At 47.4% G+C, this 20,303-nt stretch overlaps 1 protein-coding gene across 2 annotated transcripts; it reads right to left on the reverse strand.

The window, feature by feature from the left end:
- Nucleotides 1–232: 232 nt before the first annotated feature.
- Nucleotides 233–17,310, reverse strand: LOC308485524 (transmembrane protein 178B-like). Of its 2 annotated transcripts, XM_081021365.1 has the most exons (4): nt 16,861–17,310; nt 5,397–5,510; nt 2,942–3,079; nt 233–2,011 (listed from the first exon to the last, which is right to left on the reverse strand). In XM_081021365.1, the coding sequence occupies exons 1-4, from the start codon at nt 17,306–17,308 to the stop codon at nt 1,767–1,769; spliced, it is 945 nt and encodes a 314-aa protein (XP_080877491.1). In that variant the 5' UTR covers nt 17,309–17,310; the 3' UTR covers nt 233–1,766. The 2 variants fall into 2 exon arrangements, with proteins under 2 accessions (XP_080877491.1, XP_080877492.1); XM_081021366.1 differs by lacking the exon at nt 2,942–3,079.
- Between the last annotated feature and the right edge of the window lie 2,993 nt (nt 17,311–20,303).

Below are 20,303 nucleotides of genomic sequence, written 5' to 3' on the forward strand. Positions count from 1 at the left end.
TAAGGTTGCACCAATCAACCTGCTTATTCTCTGGAAGTAATTTTTATTTGAGGCAAAACTTGTCCCATACACACATTAGGCTTTGTGGACAGGAACAAGATCAACAGCTGGGATTACGAGGCCGGCTGCCAAATAAGTGACATTCCTGTCTCCCTGTATCGTCAGCTGCATGACAGGGCTTCTCCAGCAGCTGTGGTTGTGTAGAAGTGCAGAAAATTAATGTCAGTCTCTCTTAATGAGATCCAAAAGGCTGAGAATCTCCAGCTTCTCACTGGACCCAAGCCTTTTAATTTAATGCCTCTTGAAACTTACAACTTCCATTTAAAAATCACACTTTCCATGAATACATTGACTTTAGCACTGAGTTATTAATTACATGCCACTTAAAAATACAATGTAAACAGCCCTCCAAAAAAGGCTTCTGTGTAGTCTTTTGAGGAGACAGAAAAGGAGTACAATGAGGAAAGACCAGTTCCTCCCCTTCAGCACCATTGTTGATGTTCCTGAGTTAGGCCCAGCTCTCGTTGTTCACGTGCGTACTGAGTCCATTTAATAAAAAGTGCTTCCTTTTCTGTTAGAAGAGGATGCTACCAAGCGGACTGTCTTTTCAAGTTTCTGTGCTCATTATCCAAAATGGTAAAGTTCTACACTCAGCCTGGAAGGATTTGAAGCAGCTTGCAAATCTCATTTGCCTATTACAGCAGTTGCTATGACAACATCATTTCTAGGATGGGAGCCCTGGTCCACTTTCTTGCCTCAACCAGAAACCTGTTGTTTTGTTCTTTGTGTTACCTCAAGCAGGAATATCACACGTGACTAAATAACTTAATTAGGTTCAGCCACCCCTGCCATCCCCAAAAATGCTTTTCTGTATGCGTGTGAGTTATCTTGACACTAACTCAGGCCTGATGCCTTCGTGGAAGAATTCCTCAAGCACTGAAGTCTCATTTATTTGCTGCTTGCTCTAACTCCCTATGTGTTATCCCAGAAGTAACCTTTCATGAGCTACTGCTATACATATTTGGCTCCCAGAACTGGCATAGGTTAGATACTGTGTGGTCCAGAGGAAGAACTTGCTAATGTTCCTGTCTGAATGTCTATAAAGCCCCCACTTAAGCTGGTGTCAAAGGCTGAAGCAGTAGGCTGTGTTAAGCCTGTAACAGCATCAGGTCCCTGCTGCAGAAGAGAATCAGTAGGATAGCTCAGTTGGTTAGAGCGTGGTGCTGATAACACCAAGGTTGCGGGTTCAATCCCTATATGGGACGGCTGCATATTCAGGTTGGACTAGATGATCCTCAGGGTCCCTTCCAACTCTATGATTCTATGAATACTGAGACTGGCTGGATTTCCCTTTGGTCTTTACCTCTGACTGGTCCTCAAAGATTCTTGGAAATGGAGTTCCCTGGAGTCACAAGGACGCCAAAGGGAATTCACAGTGGCTTCTGCTCCTAGCAGAAATCTGATTCAGCTTAAATGGTACACAGATCCTACAGCAACACACCCTATTTAACAGAAAAGTTCCCTTTAGGCAAGCCAGGAATAAAGAATTAACCTGATTTGGTTGGTTGTATCAGACAGGCAGGCTGAAGAATCAAAGGAAGGGAGGGGTCCCCCCCCGAGTCTTTGACATAGCAGCTGAATTCCTTCATTTGTTTGCAGTGGGAACCTCCCTTCTTCATGAATTTCAGATGCCCCCACTATTGGCAGTAACCCACTGCCGGACCTGGCCTGGCCTGTGCTTGCTAGAGTCCTTTGCTCCCTTCTCATCACACAGTACCATTTTCCTGTCTGGGTTTCTGTACGACAGTCCGCGGGCTATTGAGAGAGGGGGCCAATGTGCATAAGAATCCTGCCAGAAGCGTCAGTCCCAGGCCTCCCCAAGCACAGAACATGGACCAGCCATAGCCATGACTGATGTCCTCGGGTAACCCATAGACATAGCGAGGGTAACGAGACAGCTCAAAGTTTATCCCAGCCACACATGTGCAAAGGGAGATGATGCAGCAGGTACCTGAAAAAGAGAAGAGATAAAGATAAAGCCAGTGTTTCTCAGCTTCCTTGCAAAGGGCTGCCTCAAATCTGTAAAGCTCCCATTTTTTGTCACTTGAGGAATTTTGTTGTAGAAGGAAACAAACTTGCACAGCCTATTATCCACAGCATCTGAATCTCAGATTCATGGGCCTTTTTCCTGCCCCTTTTCAGGCTACTGTCAGATCTGAACTATGCTTTCACATTTGTTTTGATCTCGCTCTTTGATCTCTACAGAGAAAAAAATCTGTTTTGAATACCTTCTTCCTCATCAGCTGCTTTTCTCTCTAAAGGTTATGCTGCTCTTTTCATGTTGTACTGTACAAGGAAACAGAAAACCAGCTCCTTTGGATGAGCAGGATATAAATTTATAAAATACATAAAAACCATTAGAGGGTTTCTGGCTTCACCTAAAACCAGTTAAATAAATAAAAATAAAAATACAATATTCTACTAGCACACCTATGAAGTAGCCAGTCACATAGCTACAAGCACAGCAGTGGGTATACAGAAGGGTGAGGAACTTTTTTCACCCTTATCAGTATTTGACAGATGGTCAGTGCCACCCACTGGTCAATCACATGCTACCACATGAATGACAGGTGGGTTGTCCCACCCATCTGTCACAATCCCTCATGGGGGTTTCCCAGGGTAGAACTGGTCCAAGAACTGGGTAAGTACCATTATCTGACACATGTTTTCACCCCCCTCTTTTTTGTCATTTGAAAGTTTTATCACACATTTTAAGTTCATTGAGACAGTCCAAACAATTATATCACCTGTTCCCTAGTTCTTGTCCTGTGAGCCCAGTCCCCCCCCCCCCAAGGCTTCAATTCATTACATATAGGGCACAATACCAAATGCATTTCTTCAGAAAATGGCTCTCAGTCTACAAAGAAAAAAGAACTCTCACCTCCCATAAGGAAGAGCAGTCCAGCTACATATTGCATGAGCTCATGCTGTTTACAGCAGCCCAGCATACCAATGATCCACCCAAAGAGAATGATGGAAACTGCCATACCAATAAAGCCAGCTGTCATTCTCCGCAGATCTGAGGGGGTGTTGGTGCAAGGAAGAAAGAAGATGGAGAAAGAGGGAGAGAAAAGAGAGTCTGTGAAGAGTAATTTGGAGACCGCAGAGGAAATCAGAGGTGGAAGCTCACATTTGCACCAGTGATCCATGAATATGAGTGCTTCCATCTTTTGAAATCTTATAATCTATGGAAGCTGCCCAGAGTCGCTGGGGAAACCCAGCCAGGTGGGCGGGATACAAATAATAAATTATTATTATTATTATTATTATTATTATTATTAAGCATTTAAGAAGGCAAAGTCTCAGCACTTCCTAAAAATATCATGCCTTTCTGTAAGAACCCCCAAGTCAAGAAAATAATCACTTTGGAAAATGAGCCAGATGGAAATTTGCCTTCTATATTTATTACAAGTGGTTTACACTGCACTTTTATAGCTCTTTACAAGAAAGCACATAAAGAGGCAATCTCTTTGACTATCCATGCCATCAGGCTCCCACTCAGAAGCATGATGGGCTCCTGGGTTACACATACTGCTGATGTGGTGCTGTTACAGGAGCAAGCTAGGTTGCTATTAACATGTGTCCTCAAAGAAGTCTAGAAAAGTGTCCATGAAATTAGGCAATGAAGAGGAAAGGATAATCATTAGCATATGGCCTAGTGGGTTGGTGGGGCTTGACCAAGGAGCAGGAATGGCAGTGAAGAAAGGAAAGTAGTAATTAAAGTACAAGATATGATACCACCAGAAAGGAAAGCTATATGGGGAACCAACTGTTGAGTAGCAGTATTTAGCATTGTGAGGGGGTTCCCGTTTGGAGCACAAATGTAGGAAAGCCCTGAACAAAGCTATACAGAACTAAGGTTGTCTCGCTGGCCACCATATCTGTATAGCTCAGAGGTCAGAATAACCTCCGAGCCAAACCACCACTCCAAGAATACCTTAACCGTGTTTTTGATTAATAAACTGATGGGAAAGGGACGAGACCTTAATTTGGGGCATAGATGACCTTTTGATCCCTTCTGGCTTTAGAAATATATGAGTAACAATCTCAAAGCAGTCCGTGCGTCCTTCAGCCAGGGGCAGGGCAAGCCACCCAGGGGGGCGGGACACGCTGCATGGAGTCTCTCCGCCGCCTCCCCCTCAGCTGTAGGGCAGCTGAGGGAGAGGCGGTGGGCAGACGCAAGTCCCACACTGCCATTTTAGGCAACGTGGAGCCTGCAGACACCTAAGCCACTATGTCACTCCCACTCCCTGGCTTGGGCACGCTGCAGGCCCCTCAGTAAGTGCCGGCCCCCGCGGTGTGGTGCCCAGTGTCAGCCACGTTTCATTACATTTGTTGACTGAACTAAAAAGTTTCATGAGCCTTTTTAAAAACAAACAAACAAACAAACCTCATATTTTTGTCATTTTGTCATACACACACACCCAGTGATGATACCCTTCCTCTGCCATTGCCTACATGACCATTTCAATTTTTTAAAGGATTGGCTGACTCAGATTCCGCCCCCCCACAAGCTATTTGTGGTAAACTTGCAATCCAATAGTAACATACGCAGCACCTCAGTTACATCAGCACCCAAAACATTGTTCCAGTGCAAAGCTGCTCAGTTCAACTTCCTCTCACTTAGACTGGAATGGAGAACCTTTGCCAGCCTGAGAAAATGCTGGGAGAACTTCACACCAGCATTGGTTGGGTCCAGCTGAAAGTAGATGTGGTGCAAGTGAGCAGGGTCAGAGTTGGTAGTGGGTAACACCATTTGTTCTTCCATTCAGCTCTCTCTCTCTCTCTCTCTCTCTCTCTCTCTCTCTCTCACACACACACACACACACACACACACACACACACATTCTCTCAATATAACCATCCTGCCACCAGCTGCAGTTTTGCATGAAAAAAGCATCCTATTTTAGGAGGCTTTTTCCAAGCCTAACTGCAGTGTGGGAAGTGTTTTCAGCAGCTGTGACCCTCTACAAAACACTGCATTTAGGCTTCAAAAAAGCCCTCCTATTGGAGCCAATAGCAGGCAAAATTCAAGGCTAAAATAAATGAATACAAGGCATGGTGGTCTTGGGTGGGCTCAGAAAGTATTTGTTTACTCCTGTGTATCAAAAAGACCATGTACATGGAAAGCTAATGTGTCAAGAAGAAGGCTCCTTGATATGCTAGCTTTCATGTGCATGATGCTTTCAACAGGAATATTCAAACGTGTTTTTTACCCCACCTGTATTCTGAAGCAGTACAGTTCCAGGAGGTACACGTGATTCTCCTGAATTTTGATCAATTCTGGTAACAAAGATACAAAAGAACTATGTTCAGCGAGTGCTTTGGATACTCACGGAGGGCATGCCACTCATCCTGGCGGATAGTGTTGGTAATATTAACAGGCAAGTTGCGTGGCAGGGAAGATGAAGTGTAGTGATACTTCACAGATGTGCAACGCTGTATGACTCCTGAAAGAGAAAAAATGACAAACAGAAACACTATATATCTGACATTAGGCTTTATTGACGTAGCTTTCCCTTTACTGCCTCCTAAACTATATTAGCCTTGCTTTAGTTTGTACTCATAATGCTAAGCCATCATTCAGTGCAGGGCCAGATTTAGGTTTGATGAGGCCCTAAGCTACTGAAGGTAATGGGGCCCTTTATATGTGATATTTTAGGGAGCAGGCTAGCAGGCAGGGGCCATTACTTACATCATAGGAGCCTACACAACACAAAACACTGTTGCTGTATGTGTTATTTTATTTGTTTTTTTATCTTATATTTTGGAAATGTACATCCAGTTGTTTTTCCCTTTAAATTTTTGGGGCCCCCCAAAGAGAGTGGGGCCCTAAGCTATAGCTTGTTTAGCTTATACGTAAATCCGGCACTGATTCAATGTAAACCATGTCACTTAGTTTCACCTCTGCCACAAATTCAGTACCGAGTATTAGGCAAACCACTGATTCTCAACAAAAGCCCAGCATCTGCAATAAGGGAGCTACAATACAGATCCTATTTATAGTGTTGTAAGGATTGCAAAAAGATAATATATGTAAAGCACTTTTAATATTCAGAATGATGATGTATTGTGCTTATTATTATTATTATTATTATTATTATTTTTATTATTATTATTATAGATATTATTGTTATGTTTATTACTAATTATCACATTTCATTATTAAAGCACGGCATCAAATAATCAGCAGGACCTATAGTAATATACTCTTTTCTAGGTTGATGTTCTGGTTATAGTGGACAGGAACAGAATAACAGAACAAGATTATTTCTACTATGGAAGAAATGGGGAGAAGCTGAAATGGGACCTGAAGTTTCTAAAAAAAATAACAGAATGAAAACTGTGAAGAAAAAAATAGAATGAATATTGTGACTGTGGCCTTTGGAATCACTGTTCATAACCATTGCCATTAAATAGAGGCAACCTCTCCACAATGTAATCCATGAGTCCCTCCTCTTCTATCACCCTTAAGTGGCCTTTCCAAATTAGTTTGTGCTATGGAATATTATAGAGCCAAACCAAAGAGTTATCAATTCATGATTTTATCATTATGATAACAGTGAGTTACGTCTTTCAGATAGACCCCCAACTCAAGTCAGTTTCTGGTGTCTTCTGTAGGCTCCCAGGGGATTGTGTTATCACTTGCTAGAGCTCTTTGAAGATTTGATTTAAATAACTGAACTTCTCTTTCCTGCATTTTCATTGTATTTATAATTAACTGCTTAGCCATAGGACAAGGCAAATATGTGCTTAAATGTCTTCTACCGATTTTCACCTGCTTTAGGAGATTAGGGAGTATCAGTTTCTTACCCTATCTTTATTGAAACATCAAATCCAAGGTAGTCTCTGCAAACCTACTTTTTATATTGGAAAAAAAATTATTGCTTTGTGACAAGCAGTTCTCTCTCTCTCTCTATATATATATACATATACACACACATATTTAAAAACTCATTTTTGGGAGCTTGAAGGAAATTGTGAAAAAGAATAAACAGGGTTGCATTCTACCCCCCATAGTGGTTAAAAAGCATATATTTCATAGTTCAAACAGGTAAAAATTAATCCTTGCCAGTTTTTCACAAGTAGGAACTGTCACAGAAAATTGATGCACTGCATTTAAATAGCAGAAGTTTAAAAGATGGTTGCATCCATGCTCACATGAATAAACTAAAGCTTTTAAAGAAAGATACTTCAGTAGTGCACAGCAGAAGAAGAAGAAGAAGAGTTTGGATTTGATATCCCGCCTTTCACTCCCCTTCAGGCGTCTCAAAGTGGCTAACATTCTCCTTTCCCTTCCTCCCCCACAACAAACACTCTGTGAGGTGAGTGGGGCTGAGAGACTTCAAAGAAATGTGACTGGCCCAAGGTCACCCAGCAGCTGCATGTGAGGAGCAGGGACGCGAACCCGGTTCCCCAGATTACGAGACTACCGCTCTTAACCACTACACCACACTGGCTCCTAGGAATAGGAGACGTTTATCTCCAGCCATAATGTAGTGGTAGATCACATGCCTTGTGTCAGGGAACTGCCATCGGAAGGAAGGGAAGTGAAAGGGCTCACACAGGTTGGGAGAGACTCAGCAGCTGAAGAGGGAACCAGTAGGGGGAGAGGAGCTGAGCTGAGGGAAAGGGAGCTGGAGGGATGGCTCAGAGACACTTCCAGCGAAAACAGTGGGGAGGTTTCAGGACCTCCTGTAGGGACACCCACTCCTCGCCGGAAACTGTCACGCAGAGAGTCCAGAAGACGTGTTTCCGTTAAGGAGCTTTTATGTTGGAAGCGATTCCGAAAGCAACCACTGTCGGAATCTGCCAGCGACTGACGGAGCCATGTTTAAGGGGCTCCGTTACAGACAGAGGTTTGCAAACTTGACCAAACTCTGAGGGACTAGGATTTTACACACAAGCAGCTCATCGTCCCATCACAGCATTCCGACAGTCTTCGTGAGCAGCTTGTGCAGGAGAAGGCATCATGAGCAACCCAGCCGGAACCGGAGAAGCAGGAGCTGGAGCGGGTCCAAGCCTGGAAGAAAGGTACCGGGTGTTGGAGGTCCAGCTAGCGCTGCAGACGGCGAGGCTTGAGGAGAGGAGGGCTCAGGATGCAGACAAAAAGGGGAAAGACACCCAGCTCGTCAGAAAGGTACCAGGATTGGTGCAGAAGTTTGGGGGGGAGCCCAAAGACTATCATGGCTTTCGGACAGAGATGCAATATGCCCTCAATCTGCAGTTTGATGAATTCCCTGACGAGGAATCACGAGTGGCTTTCGTGATTGGGCATCTTGAAAAGGGGGCGAGAGACTGGGTTAGACCCCTGATGGCAGCGAATAGTGACGTCCTAAAGGACACGATGAAGTTCTTTCGCGCCATGGATCTGATGTTTTCCAGCGATATTGAACAGGGAGTGGTCCGCAGACAGTTAATGGCTTGCAAACAGGGGAGCCGATCTGTCCGTGAGTACTGGACTGAGTTCACCATGTTGATCCATAAATTGGGGTGGGATCTATCGGCGGAACCCATTCAAATGCTCTTTGAAGAAGGGCTTTCTTCGGCTGTGAAAGACGAACTTTCCCGGGCGCCCAGGGCGGAGTCTATGGACCAGCTGACCAAATCAGCGCTGACCATAGGAGCGCGCCAGGAGGCGAGAGCATTGGAGAGGCGGGAAGGGAAGGGGGAACGTTGGAAGGAGTTCCGCATTCCAGACATTCCAGAGCCAACTTTCCCGCCGGCAGAGCCGATGGAAATCGGAACAGCGCGCGCGCAGTTTCAAAGCCCAGTGAGGGGGGAAAGAAGGAGGGAAAAGGCGCCCGGAAATGCTATCTCTGCCAACAGCCAGGTCACTTTGCCAGAGTCTGCCCCCAGAGGAAGGAATGGCAAGGGATGGTAGGAGCTGTGGAGGGAAGAGAGGAAGAAATACCGAAGCAAGTAAAAGCCAACGCCTGGCTGCCACCGTCGGGGCACAGCAGCCAGGCCAAAGAGCAGTGAAAGTGCCCACGCCAGAACCTCCTAAACCCGCCCTAGTGATAGAAGTGGCGCTAGAGCTGCCAAACGGACACCCTCTAAAGATAAAGGCGCTGTTGGACTCAGGCAGCTCCTGCAATTTCATGAGCAAAGAGTTTGCAGCTGAACACCAGATACAGACGATCCCTTTAAGCAACCCCCTGCAGGTGACCACGATCGATGGCAGGGAGCTGTTGGGAGGAGAAGTCAGCTTGCAGACCGTCCCAATGATAATGAAGGTGGCAAGGCACACCGAACTGATAGCGTTTAATGTGGCCACCTTGGGAGGAGCTCCCATTATATTGGGGATGAGCTGGCTAGCGTTACATGATCCGCTGGTGGGCTGGCATCAGAGAGTGGTTTCTTTTGGTTCAGCACATTGCTTAGAACACTGCAAAGAGGGAAAGGGTTTGGCAGGGGCCCAAGCCACCCTAGCAGGGACTGAAGTAACGGAGAACGTGAAGGTACCACGACAATACGCAGATCTCCGCGACGTCTTCAGCGAAAGGGAAGCTGACCAACTACCCCCGCATAGACCCTTTGACTGTCAAATCAATTTACTCCCTGGGGCACAGCTCCCTGTAGGCAAGCTGTACGCCATGTCAGACAGAGAGATGCAGGAGCTAAGAGAGTTCATTGACAAGAACCTGAAGAGAGGGTTCATCAGAGAGTCCAGGGCGGTGGGGGGCAGCCCAGTGTTTTTTGTGGATAAAAAAAACACGAACAAGCCGAGGCTTGTGTGTGACTTCAGGGCCTTAAATGCAGTGTCAGAACCAGTGGCTTTCCCTATGCCCAGGATTGACGACATTTTGACAAGGGTCAGGAAGGGAAAGATTTTTACTAAACTGGACCTAAGGGGGGCGTACAACCTGATACGAATAAGGAAGGGGGATGAATGGAAAACCACCATGTTCACCCCTTTGGGGGCATTTGAATATTTAGTTATGCCCTTCGGCCTACAAGGAGGCTCCGCGTGCTTTCAATCGTTTATGAACCACGTCCTGGGGCCTTTGCTTTACAAGAATTGTGTGGCCTTCTTAGACGACGTGTTGGTGTATTCTGAGAATGAGGAGCAGCATGTGAGAGACGTCAGAGAAGTGTTGAGCAGGCTGCAAGCCAACCAGCTGTGGGTGAAACTGGAGAAGTGTCAGTTTCATACCAAGGAGGTGGAATTCCTGGGGTATCGCCTGTCAGACAAGGGATTGGCCATGGATCCCGGCAAGGTCCAGGCGGTGCTGGAATGGAAAACACCCAAAACAAGGAAGGATGTGCAGAGGTTCCTAGGATTTGGGAACTTCTATCGTAAGTTCATCCGAAACTTTGCCCACCTGACGGCGCCCATTACGGACTGTCTCAGCAGTAAGAAGAAGTTCGTTTGGACTGAGGAGGCGGAGCGAGCATTTGAGGAACTAAAAAGGGCCTTCGCCTCGGAACAACAACTCCTGCATGTGGATTTACAAAAACCGATGAGAGTGGAAACTGACGCATCAGACAGAGCTATTGGGGCGGTGCTTCTGCAGCCAGGGAAGGAGGAGTCAGAGTGGAGACCGTGTGCCTTTTTTTCGCGAAAGCTGAACAAATCCGAGAGGAACTACACGGTGTATGACCGAGAACTACTAGCCATTCATGAGGCGTTCCGGAGATGGAGGCACCTGCTAATTGGCGCACAACATAAGGTGCAAGTGTGCACTGACCACAAGAACCTAGAGTATTGGAGGACGGCACGAGTGCTCAACCAACGGCAAGTGAGATGGGCCCAGGAGTTCTCCAAATTTAACTTTGAGATTTGTTACGTGCCAGGCCCAGAGAACATTAGGGCGGACGCTCTCTCACGCAAACCTGAATATTTGGAGGGGGAGGGAGCACCCGAAGAGAGACATGTCATTCCAGAGGACCGCTGGGTGTGTGGGGCGGCATTGGTGGGACAAAGAGAACTGGTAGAGGAAACAGAGAATGATGAATACGCCCAGAATAAGCTCAGAGGTCTTAGGGGTGAGGGAGAGGAACCAGGGGGTTTCGAGGAAAGAAATGGAGCTTTGTATTACAAAGGGGCACTGTATATCCCTGAAGGAGACTTAAGGGGGAGGGTACTCAAGCAGTTGCACGACAGCCCCACGGCGGGGCATTTTGGACAACACAAAACCATGTGGTTGGTCACCAGGGAATTTTGGTGGCCTAAGGTGAGGGAAGATGTACGGGAGTATGTAAGAGGGTGTGAGCAATGCCAGCGAGCCAAAGGGGAGAGGCGGGCACCGGCGGGGCTATTAGAACCCTTACCAACCCCAGAACGACCTTGGGAGGCAGTGTCGATAGATTTTATGACTGATCTGCCGAAGTCCAAGGGGAAAACAGCCATCATGGTGGTGGTAGACCTACTAACAAAGATGTGCCACTTTGTAGCCTGCTCGCATGCAGTCACGGCGGAAGAGACAGCGAAGTTATTTGTAGAACACATTTTTAGGTTGCACGGGGTGCCATTGAGGGTGGTCTCAGACCGAGGAAAACAATTTACTTCCAGGTTCTGGAGGAAGCTCATGAGCTTACTGCAGGTGGAGGTCAACTTTTCGACTGCCCGGCACCCTGAAACCAACGGGCAGGCGGAAAGAGCAAACGGGGTCCTCCAGCAATACCTGAGGTGTTATGTCAATGACAGAGAGAATGACTGGGTAGAAAAGTTGGCGCTGGCGGAATTTGCCTACAACAATGCCGAGAATGTGTCCACAGGGATGAGCCCCTTCTTGGCTAATTATGGGTGTCATCCCAGGGCTTTCCCAGGGGGAGAAGGGGAGAGATGGGGTGTCCCGGCAGCCGAGCATTTTGTAGAAGAAATGGAAGCAATCCATCGTCAGCTCCAACTCAACTTAGAAAGGGCGAAGGAAGAATACAAGAGGCAGGCAGACAAGAACCGAAGGGAAGGTGAAACCATAAGGGTGGGAGATAGGGTGTGGCTGTCAACCCAAGGGTTGCCGTTCAAAGGAGGTTGTAAGAAATTAAGACCCAGGAGATTGGGTCCCTTTGAGGTCATTCAACAGGTCAACCCAGTGGCTTTCAGGCTCCGGTTACCCAACCACATGAAACTGCACCCAGTATTTCACAGGTCGTTACTGTCACCGTATGAGGGGGGACGAGAAGGGATGGCCACTCGGGGACCGGTCATAGAAGAAAGGGAATGCAGCAGCCATGTGGCAGAAATCCTCGACGCCAGGTGGAAGGGGGGTCAGGTGGAGTATTTGGTAGCGTGGGAAGGAGAACCGGAGTCAGAAAACACTTGGGTAATGGCAGAAGATATCAACGACGAGGTATTGATAGAAACGTTCCATCAAAGGTTCCCAAGGAAACCTCAGCCTGTGGAGAGGTTCCGGAGGGAATACTTTGGGACCACCGATGAGGAGGAGGAGTTGGAAGGATTCTCGGAATCGGAAGGGGAAGGGGAGATGGACTCTGAGGAGGAGGAGTACTTCGAGACCAGGAACCGCAACAGGTGGAGAGAAGTGTTCGGGACATCGGAAGATGAAGGAAGTTCATTCCGGGGTTTTGCCTCCTCACCGCCCGTAGAGGAGGGGGCGAGAGGGGATGAAGGGGGCCCTGGAGGGGAGGTGGATGTCAGGGAACTGCCATCGGAAGGAAGGGAAGTGAAAGGGCTCACACAGGTTGGGAGAGACTCAGCAGCTGAAGAGGGAACCAGTAGGGGGAGAGGAGCTGAGCTGAGGGAAAGGGAGCTGGAGGGATGGCTCAGAGACACTTCCAGCGAAAACAGTGGGGAGGTTTCAGGACCTCCTGTAGGGACACCCACTCCTCGCCGGAAACTGTCACGCAGAGAGTCCAGAAGACGTGTTTCCGTTAAGGAGCTTTTATGTTGGAAGCGATTCCGAAAGCAACCACTGTCGGAATCTGCCAGCGACTGACGGAGCCATGTTTAAGGGGCTCCGTTACAGACAGAGGTTTGCAAACTTGACCAAACTCTGAGGGACTAGGATTTTACACACAAGCAGCTCATCGTCCCATCACACCTTGCATACAGAAAATCCCAGGTTCAGTCTCTGGCATCTCCAGTTAAAAAAAGAGAGCTGGAATCGGGGAGGGAAAGCCTTGTGCCTGTGATCCTGGAGAACCACCACCAGCCAGAGTAGAAAACACCAGCCTAGCTAGACAAATAATATAAACTGGCCTATCTAATCTCTTATATCTTCTCCTATAATAGGGCCTGTGCATGAAGAAGCAAATAAAGATTCTCATGTCAGCTCAAGGGACCCAATCACAGAAGAGGCTTCCCACTGCATGATCCACTACTCCAGTCTTGTCTCCTTCATCCAAGCAGCCTCCAATGCAGGCAGATCATTCTTCCAGGTCTCTGCACCAAATGCAAGTGGCTCTTTCATTTACTCCTGATGCAGAGATGCAACAGAATTATCTGCCCTCAGAAGAGGCACACTCAGAACAGTGATTCACACGCATACTTAGCAGGGCTACTCTGAAGAGAGATCATTCTTATTCTTACATGCCTTGGATGAGATCTAAGTTTCCTCTACTTGCCCCTGCAGCCCCACATGTGCTCCAAATCTAGAGGGATCTTCCATAATAGATGGACAGCTGGAGGGGGTAAAAAGAGAAATTGGAAGTCCAGTTGTACAAGTGCATTTCTATTGCACAAGTGGTCAGTAATCATTAGATGTTGATGTTTAGAAGCAAGCCTTTTCAAATGTAAGAATGAAGTATGCCTACAAGTTTATTGATTGATTTTTAAGTGTCTGAGCCACTGCTCTACTGACTATAAGTACATGATGAGACACACACATGAGCTCATTACTTTGAATAGGTATTGTTGTTTATAGAGGAACTGACATGGAAACAGAAGATAGGGAAAAGTTGAACTAAGAGACCAGAAGAAGTACAGTAATTTGCAGTGTAATGCCATACATGCCTACTCAGAAGCATATCCCAGTGCCGTCAATGGGGCTTGGTTGCAGGTAAGTGAATATAGGATTGCAACCTGAAAAAACAAGGCTGTTTTCTTTTATGTGCAAATATATCCATACACAGAAAAATATTAATTATGGCAAAAGATACAAGACTATGACTTTGTATTGTAAAGAGTTATTTTTGAAGGCATACTAGCTAGGAAGGATGCAGGCCCTCCAAGCCATAGGACGAAGGAACGCAGGAAGGCAGTTGGGCCACAATCCAACACAAGGGCATGCTTAATCCCACTGAGTTTAATGGGTTTACCCAAATCTAGCTCTGTCTTGGATTGTTGCCCCATTGTCTGACATGAATTAACTTTTCATAAAAGAGAGAACACGCTGAAAACAGTGTTAGAGAACAAGCAACAGAGTTTGTTTTCAATCCTTCTGGAAATAACAGTGGGAGCAGAAGGCCTTTGGCCAAAGTGGAGGAGGGAGAATCAAAGAGATGTAAAACAGCATGATCCACAACAATACTAATTACTATAATGAAGTAAATGTCTTTCAACATGGAAACATAAAAATGCAGAAGATGGATTCTAGTGAATTAAATGCAGGAAAGCAGCTGGTGATGTTACAATGGGTTCTGTAAAGAGAATCTACATCTATATCTTAGACATGATACAGGATCAGAAACACCAGGTTAGCAAAATAATATAGCACCATTCATGGACATCAGGCTTCACAAAGAAGAGTTTTGACAGGTTCTCAACCCAATGACGTTCACAACCTAAAAAACATGCTGTGAAGCCTTAACAGAAGGGTCAAAACAGAGGTTAGGATAGGGCATGCTATTATTTTAATTACATGTTACACAATAGTCTATGAGTTGTTCCAAAGGCTTTCTGAAAATGATGAGTTTTGAGGAGAGACCTGAAGGAAGTAAAGGTGTTTTCAGGGGCAGTTCTAGGTGTAACGGGCAGCAAGGGAGTAGATAGTTTATTGGTGTATATGTTCAAAGACTTTTAGAGCTAGAACTCTACCTCAAACCATCATCTTGCCATCTCTATATGTATCCTTAAATAATCACTGAGAAAGAGATTTCTCAAAATGCAGGGTATAAAATACATAAATAATTTTAAAACACCCCAGATGTTTCTCCAACAGGCTTTAATTGTATAACACTTAATTTCTTTGTTACCAGTTTTAATGCGCAACATCTTTTACCCTTGTTGCTGTTTTTTTTAATTTGTAAGTATTGGTTGTAGAATATGTTTTTTGTCATTTTTTTCTAAATTCATTGCTAATTGAACTTTTTACTGATTATGCTGTATGTCATTCTTTTAGCAGACGACTGAAATATATTTTTATTGAGTGATTTAATTATTTCCTATTGTGAGATGGAAATGCCACAATCTCTGCTATTAGCAATTTCTTCAACTGCCTGGAAGACTATACTTGAAATGTAAGGAAATGGGCTGAAGCATCTTGTGCTGCCAGCGTCGGAATATTATATAGCTCATGTTTATTGGAAGCATGAGCTTCCATCCTGTTGCAATTTCCACAACTGTTACAGGTAAAGGAAATCCTATGGAAAAGGTGTGAGACTCAACCACTCTATTTCCAATGCAGCACAATGAAGACAACCATTGCCATATTTTAGAAGGGTAAAGCAAGAGCTGCTTTCTATATGCAGTTCCTGGGCATATGTCAGGAATGCCAGGTACATTTCTTAGCCTCTCATGGTGGAAAGTGGAACAACACAGAGCAGCCACAAAAAGATTTTGCCTGACAATCAAGAGATATGCCTGACAGTGACCTGCAGCTGGATATGGTGGAGCCATGTGGCAGTAATGGTGCCCAGCATTCAGGTTTGTCATTCATATATAGACAATGCCACTTACAAGGCAACTGCCCAGGTTTCTGACACCACACTGCAGGGCTCTGGAATTGTGCATAGTGTCCCTGGAAAATGAAGGCATGTTTTCTTTCGGGACAATCCCACGTCCAAAGCAAGATCTTCCTTGTGCATAAAGCACATCCCACCCTGGCCAAACAAATTGCCCCTCTCACCCAGGTGGGTACAGCACCCCCTGCCCATTTATTTATTTTTAACTGTGTGCACTGCATTTTGTTTGGCAGACCTGACCATCTTTGAGCAGGTGGAAGAATGCATTCCCAGGGAGAAATGAATGGTGATGGGCAGCTGATCACAGCTGTGAACAAGCATCACTTCCCCCAATGGCTGCAACCACAGAAACCTTGGCAGGCTGTACCCATGCCCAGCTGGTTCACCTGAGGTCTTCCAGAGGAACATATACAGGAGGTATCTTGCCCGGGTTATTCTCATGCATAAAAAGGGCATTGTGAGCGTTTGGGAAAGGACCCTAAGCCCTAGAGATCTAGGCTGGCAGAGAATCCAGTGGGAGACATGGAAATAACCACCATTTTAGGCAGCCTTGACTTGAGAAAATGCAATTGCCGCCCCCTTCCCCCTTCCAGCTTCTGTTGAGCCCTCTTGCCACCATGGAAGAAGGAGGAGAAGAAAACCTGCAAGGCTCTGGGACACCTAGCGCTTGGCTAGAAATCTGTGAGGAGAGCGGGTGAGGAGGCTGCCCTGAGGCGGGGACTCGGCCCCACAGCCCCAAGGAGCTCAGCAGAGGAGAAGGTCCCTGGAGGCGTTTCCCTCCCTGGCCTGGGCGGGGAAGGCAGCTCTGCAGACTCAGCACCCTGGACAGCAGCAGCAGCAGCAGCACCCACCCCACCGACGCCCCTCAAAATGTTCCCTCGACGGGAGCGAGCTCTCTCTCTCTCCCCCTCCCGCGTGCGCGCGCCCTCGACCCCCGCCAGCGCAGCCCTCCCTCGACCTGTGGGGCGCGGCCGCCGCCCCCTCCCCGCGCACCTTTCTGGATGAGCTCCTCGCTGTCGGGCTCGAAGCCCGCGCGGTGGCAGCGCCGCCAGAGGCCGGAGACGGTGGAGTTGAAGCGGCGGCCGCAGTGCGATTCCAGCGCCAAAGCGGCGGCGACGGCGGCGGCGGCCCCGGGGAGCAGCAGCGGCTGCGCTGCCGAGGGCGGCGGCGGCGGGGTTTGCCCGGGAAGCAGGGCCCTGGGCGGGCGGGCTCGGAGCGGCAGGTGCGGGCTGGGCGCCGACATGGAGCCGGGCGGGTCGCTGTTGTTGTTGCTGTTGCTGTGGGCGTTGCGCTTGTGGCCGTAGCCGCGGCAGCGCTCGCGGTGTCGCCGCGCGTCCGTCTCGTACCAGGAGTCGGTGCCGATGGCCACGGCCAGCAGCGCCAGGGCGGCGGCGGCCAGCAGCAGCCCGGAGCAACTCAGCGCCTGAGCCGCGGCCGCCATCTTCGCCGCCGCCGCCGCCGCCGCCTCCTCGCAGTCGCGCCGCCCGCCACTGCTCCCCCTGCAGCCCGGCCGGGGGGCCGCAGCGCCAGCCAGCCTCGCTCGCTCGCTCGCTCGCTCGCTCCTCGCCTCCCGCGCTCTGCAGGAGGCCCTCGTGGCTCGCCAGGCCCGGCCGCCCCTCGAGCAGCGAGCGGGCCCAGCACGGGGAACCCGAGGGGAGGCGGCAGAGGGAGAAGCCTCGGGAGACTGCTGAGGGCAGCGGCAGCGCGTTCCTGGCTTGGGCCCTTCAAGAATTACTTGTGTTGATTTTGTTCGCAGTCTCAGGGCTCGGCTCTCCGGGTTCATTTTTCAAGCCGTCCTAGCGAATGCTTCCGTGCATGTTTATTTCTCGCGGGTCAAAATCACGTTTTCCTTCAGGGAGGCCTACCTGTTTCTCTCCCTCCTGGCTGAAACGCCACAACCACCCTGTCAGGTAGGTTAGGTGGAGAGACAGTGACTGGCCCAAGGTCACCCAGTGAGATTCGTGGCCCAGCAAGGGCTTGAATCATGGTCCCAATCCGACACTCTGGCCATTGCACCACACTGGCACAAAGTGCATCTCTCCACCTGTCCTGGTAAGAGTTTCAAAGCAGTTGCTGAGGAATTAAAACACTTTCTATGCTGGGCATGTTTGCTGCTGTACTTCCCGGAGCAATCATGTGAAAGGAGAAAGATGGATACACATTCCTAATGGAGACACATGCCAGGAAACTGATGATCTGTGGCTCCTTGGCATTTCTGTTGTTTCAAGAGCAGGGAAAGGAACCTGTAGCCCTCCAGATGTTCCTTGATTACAATATCTATAGTTCTTGATGCAAGTTGAAGTTGATGGGAATTGGAGACCTCCAAATCTGGAAGGCTACAGGTTTCCTGGCCCTTGTTCTAGAGCAGACATAGGCAAACTCAGCTCTCCAGATGTTTTGGGACTACAACTCCCATCATCCCTAGCTAACAGGACCAGTGGTCAGGGATGATGGGAGTTGTAGTCCCAAAACATCTGGAGGGCCAAGTTTGCCTATGCCTGTTCTAGAGCCACTCAGCTTTGGGCAAATTCCCTGACTAGGTAAATGAAAGAAATATGAAATTATCATACTTAAAGTCACGAGGGATTAGACCAGAGGCTGTTTCTTCTTGTTCCTTCCAACCATTGAGTAATGGCAGAGATGGTTCTTTCCATGATTTCTCTCCCCCCCCCCCCAGTGATATACATTCTGGAGTCCAATAAAAGGGTGAAAACATCTATGCTGATGAAGAAGAGGCCACACTCAGTTTTCTTTATTTCATCTCTACTGCCTCCAGGCCAAGTAGATCAATACAGATGAATGAGGAAATGCACAAGAGCTAGTGCAAAACAAAGCCAGAAAGACAGGATTCTCTCTGCATTTCCTGAAGTGACAAATAGTGTGGAGAAATTAACTGTACTCCCCCCCCCCCCGCCCCCAATCCTGTATGTAACACTGGGGTTGGCCTCTTCTCTTGGACCCTGAATGGCCACTTTAGGCAAAGCTTCCCAAGATCTGCAAACACAGTCCAGCCCAGGCAGTCTGGGCCGCAAGCCAGAAGCAACAGCTCACAGAGATTAATGAGTCAATGTCACCCACTTTGCATTCCTGAACTGTGATCAGAAAATTCCTGCTGCAGCTTGCAGCCTACGCCAAACCGAACCCTGATGCAAATAACATACGCTTCTGGGTACTCCCTCTTGGGTATGCACCAAAGCCTCTTACCAATGCCAACTGGATTTTTAAGGACAACAAATATCCTAGAAAAATATATTGGGTACTGTGTCTTCCATGGTAGCTTTCCCTCCTTCAAGCCAGTTCTTTGCTAGTCTGCACAGAAGCGTGGCAAATTAAGAGTCCTGGAGCAGCACTAACTGCCTAACAGTGAATAATCACACAGGATGCCTGGGAATAGGAAGGGTGTCTGTTTTGGAACAGTGATGTTCTGAAGCTGGATGCCTAACAGCTGACAACAGCTGTTAAAGAAAGGCTACTTTCCAAGGGCAGATCGAGAGAGACAGCCTTTTTCATGATGAGAGTCAATGAGGCAGACCAGATGCATTCATTGCTGCTTTCTGGAAAATATGGCTATATGGCTACTATAGGCAACCGTCCTTCAGATAAAGCCAGAAAAATAACGCAGAATCACAGTGTTCCCATCCCTGCAGATTTAAGGCTGCATAAGCAACAACATATGTTTCCACTACAAAGCAACAGGGAGCAGATGTTTAAATTATTCTCCATGCCCCGCTTAAGCAGAAAGGATGGTTTGTGAGGTGATCCAACAGTGGATGTTGTTCCTGCAACTTATGCAAACTACAACCAAGCAATTGTCCTAACGATTGTTCTGGCATCCCATGACTCAGTAGCACATCAGATGCATATTCACTGTGTCACATGTGATGTTGAGTTTTGAGCTGCAAGCTGTGCAATCATACAGAAACACCCACCCACCCCTCAGGATCTAGACAGAGTGCCTAAGGGGCATCTCACCTTTAGGCTTCATTAGAACTCACCAAACAAATGATCTGAGGATTGAAAGCACTAAGGAGTAAAGGCATGTTCAAACCAGACTTAATACAGTCTGAACCCATCTGACCTCTCTTTTAAACACCCTAAAACAGGAATCTAACAAAAAAGACTTGTCAGGACAAAAAACTGCCAGATCATTTGCACTTCCCCATGTGTAATTAGCAGCACATCCACGCTACTGAATTAAAACAGAAACAGCACATACAACAGATGCCTGCTGGCTCTGGAGTGGAGAATGGCAGCAGAGTTTTGTGCTGATATTCTCCCAATAGTGTTTTTGAAAGAAAATAAAAGTAGATAAGAAAATGGTCATCCATTTGCTGGAGTCAGGATGCAGATTTAGCTGCTGCCGTGGAAACTACTGTTTGTTCTGCTTGTGTCATTGGTGCAACACTGTAAAACACTGAGGGTGGCTCTCAGGGAGA

This window comes from Podarcis pityusensis, assembly GCF_964106645.2.
Source record: "Podarcis pityusensis genome assembly, chromosome: 1".
In the NCBI taxonomy this organism is placed as follows: Eukaryota; Metazoa; Chordata; class Lepidosauria; order Squamata; family Lacertidae; genus Podarcis; species Podarcis pityusensis.